Here is a 4060-nt window from a genome sequence, read left to right as displayed (position 1 = left end):
ACACACACACGCGCGCGCGCGCGCACGTACACACACACACGCACACACGCACACACATACACACACACATGCACACACACGCACACGCAAACACACACACACACACACACACAAACAAACAAACACACACACACAAACACACACACAGAGGCACACATAGACACACACACTGTGACATACACACACAAACACACACACACACACAAACACACACGTACTCACACAGACACACACACACAAACACACACAGACACACACATACACACATGCACGCACACGTGCACGCCCCAAAGAGAGCTAAGAGAAAGCTGGAGAAGATATAGAGGAAAGAAACCAACAGTGCATTTTACATTGTTTTCAGGAACTGCAGACAAGACTGGGGAATACAGATGGTGTACAGACAGGCCAGCTTCCCCACCCTGAAGATCAAGTCTTTCGTCTTGGAGAAACCAGACGGAACGAGATTGACCTGTCGTAAGTGGAAACAAGCCCCATTTGAAGTCGGTGACATCACCAGTGACGACATTTCAGGGATGTTGGACTCACCAGAGGAAGAAAAATTAGAAGAAAAGAAAGAAGAACCAATGTACTACTGATATTCTAGTGATTTACAGCAGCGTTTGCAGATTAAACTGTAGCAGTAGTGCAGTATCTTAGCTACACCTACTCTCCAAGGTTAAGGAATAGTACACGACCATACTGCGTAAAACTGTTGAATGAATGAGTTAAATGTTGTAAGGCTAACACATTTCCTGGGTGTTGTTTCCGAAAACAAATATTTAAGACGATTGTCGATTACGTTTTTTGTCATATACATCTGTAATATTTTACCAAGACAGATATTTAAGAGAACGGTCGATTTTGTTCATTTATGACAAATGGAGTGGGAAGCTGCCTGTATATGAACGCCATGGTGAGACCAAAAGTATGTGTGTGTGAGTGTGTATTGATATTATATTTAGTTTATGTAGTGAACCATCCCGATACATGTGTTATTTTCCTTTTGAGTTATACTGATTACGTCTGTTCAGTTTGTTTTGTTTTCATTAGTCAAAGAGATATTATGATTCCATCACCCCCACCTTACCCAGATGACACATCCCAGAGGCCATGACACAGGTACAGCTTCAAATTTCCAGTTTTAATTGTAATGGTATTGGTAACTTTATTAAATGTGGGGAAGTTTTTACTTGGCTTAGAGATAAACCATATAATATTATTTGTCTTCAAGAGACTCACTCTACCCTACCTGTTGAGACCAGATGGCAAAATGAATGGGGGGGGGGGATCCATGGTATTTTCACATGACACTTCCAATCAAAGAGGTACAGCCATTTTGTTTAAAAATGATATTAACCCTGATATCCATCAAGTTAAGTCAAGTATTGATTTGACTGTTGATAATTATAGATTTTGTTTGTTCGCATAATGTTCAGATGCCATGGCTGTACCTCTTTGACACCCCAATCCCCTGGAGACTAGTCTACACTTCTATTATACATTGTACCATTGATCCGATAACCAGGTTTTTTTCAATATAAAATTGTTCATAAATTTTTACCAATAAATAGGTTATTGTATATCTGGAAATGTATAGACAGTCCATTATGTTCATTTTGCCATGAGGAAGAAGAAACCTACCTGCATGGCTTTTGGGAGTGTCCGCATTTAGTTTCTTTCTGGGATAAAATTCAAATATGGTTTCATCAACAGACTGGACAAAGACTACAGCTTAATTCTTTTAATGTCATTTTTGGTAACTTAAATTCAGAAGCCCCTGTTATAGGTAACCCTGTAATTTTATTAGCTAAAAGAGACATTTATAAAAGCAGAAAAGCCAACCATGTTACTTTTCAATCTTTTCTTAATTATGTAAATTTCTTTCATACGGTAGAATATTCTATTGCTGCAAGAAGGGGAAATCTGCAGAAGCATCGTGGCAAATGGGGCACTTTATTATGTTCTTGAGTGTTTTCATTATCAAAATTATTATTTCAATTATGATATGAAATATATGATCAGTGATTATTATAATTATTGTTATTATTATGATCAGTTGTGATCAGTTGCATTATTATTGTCATTACTACGATTATTATTGTTATTCTGATCAGTTATTTTTTGATCAGTTATTATGATCAGTTATGAGTTGAGTTATTATGATCATATTTATTTTTGATCACTTATTATTATGATCACTTATTATTATGATCACTTATTATCATGATCATTTATTATTATGATCACTTATTATTATGATAACTTATTATTATGATAACTTATTATTATGATCACTTTTATTACCATCAGATATGAGTTGAATTATTATTGTTATTATTTCATCATTCTGATAATTATTATTAGGTAAGGGTGGTTCACTACATTGTATATTGTATGCTTATTGAAAAAAAAAAGAGAACGGTCGATTAAGTTTATTGTTCATTTATTTTTTACTCCATCTGCTTTGTTAACACACTAAAATTCAAGCATGGTGTTTTTAATATGTAAAACATTTCTCAGTCTACCCACCAGCAACAAACAAAATGGCGGCATGTTGTTTACGTATGCATACGTCTAGCAGTGAGATCAACCCACAAGCAAGGATTCAAATCCATGCCACAAGCATAATGGCGGCATGTTGTGTACGTTTCTATGCATACGTCTAGCAGTGAGATCAACCCACCACCAACAAACAAAATGGCGGCACATTGTTTACGTTATTATTACTAACGTACTATGCATACGTCTAGCAGTGAGATCAACCTACCACCAACAAACAAAATGGCGGCACATTGTTTACGTTACTAACTTACTATGCATACGTCTAGCAGTGAGATCAACTCACCAGCAACAAACAAAATGGCGGCACGTTGTTTACATACACATGAAATTACATGTCCCGGCTTCAAGCACAGAATGATGTTCTGGTCACCTCTACCTGCACTATCAAACTTTTTTCATACCACTAAAAATGATAGTACAAAACAATTGAGTCCTGTTTGTTACATTGTATTATCGCTATCGTTACATCGTATTATCGTATTATCGTTACATTATATTACTTTTATTATCGCTTATATGGCAGCAGTTGCCTCGATTTCAAGGACACCATGTTTTGCCTTGGGCGGTCTATAAAGGCACTGTATGAATGCACTGCGTAGAAAGCTAGATTGCGTGGAAAACTACCATGCAGGGCTAGATATTAATATAACCCCATCAATTAACATCGCAGCGGGACACAAAAGTCGCGTGTATACCTTCTGTATACCTACAACTGTTTGAGTGGTTTCTTATTGTATTCTTGTTGATTACTCGACCCACGGTAGAGGATTAATGTTTGAATAATTGATGTAACAGGTGTGTCTCTGGTGAGGTATTGTGGAGAGAACAGACGTACTGGTACATGTAAGTTTCACAGAGAAGGCTCGTTCGGCATTTCTTGCTACGGTGACAGGAGTGAAACCAGTCTGTGTTCAACAGTGTAGAGGTGAGTTTGTTTATGATGAGGTCACATTTCCAAACAGGGGCCCGTCCTGGCAGTTAGCAGGAACAAAAAGTATGGTACAAAGGACATTTAAACACCAAAAAAGTGGAAAATGTTATCAAGAGCGCTATCTGTGTATATTCTTGATATGAATTGTTCATTTTTCGTTTATAAAAACAGCCCAACCGGGCCCTAGTTTGGAAATGTGACCTAGGCAAAAGCCGGCGTCGCTAGTTACCGTCTTGTAAACGGTCGTCCAGAACATTCGTCGCCTTTTCCATGCCATATCGCTAACTGCTCGATGCCATATCCGAGCGTATCATAAAATTTTTGAGGTCCAAAAACGTATCAAACGTAATATTATACTACTAGTATAAAAGCAATATACAAATTGCAAATGTAAGGAAGGGTCATGATGAAAAAAGGTATTAGTAAAAAAAGAAAAAGCACAACCCGAACCCGGGTCAAAAAGCGTAGCTCTAAAATCCTAACTTATACCCTAAATCTCTACGCCACGAACCATCGCGGTGTGAATGGACCGTTAACCGTTCTTCGACCGTTTCAAAAGGCGACGAC

General features: G+C 37.6%; 1 protein-coding gene across 1 annotated transcript in view; it reads left to right on the top strand.

The window, feature by feature from the left end:
• LOC109466897 (probable ATP-dependent RNA helicase DDX58) overlaps positions 1-1275 on the top strand; it is a 19869-nt gene extending 18594 nt beyond the window's left edge. Inside the window, exon 18 of the mRNA XM_019764763.1 lies at positions 362-1275. Coding sequence (XP_019620322.1) covers positions 362-596 — 235 coding nt within the window. The 3' untranslated portion in view covers positions 597-1275. The remainder of the gene's footprint in view (positions 1-361) is intronic.
• Positions 1276-4060: the final 2785 nt, after the last annotated feature.

The sequence above is a fragment of the Branchiostoma belcheri genome, unplaced genomic scaffold (genome assembly GCF_001625305.1).
Source record: "Branchiostoma belcheri isolate BF01 breed outbred unplaced genomic scaffold, Haploidv18h27 scaffold171, whole genome shotgun sequence".
Classification (NCBI taxonomy): Eukaryota; Metazoa; Chordata; class Leptocardii; order Amphioxiformes; family Branchiostomatidae; genus Branchiostoma; species Branchiostoma belcheri.
This window is presented reverse-complemented; position numbering and strand designations above follow the sequence as displayed.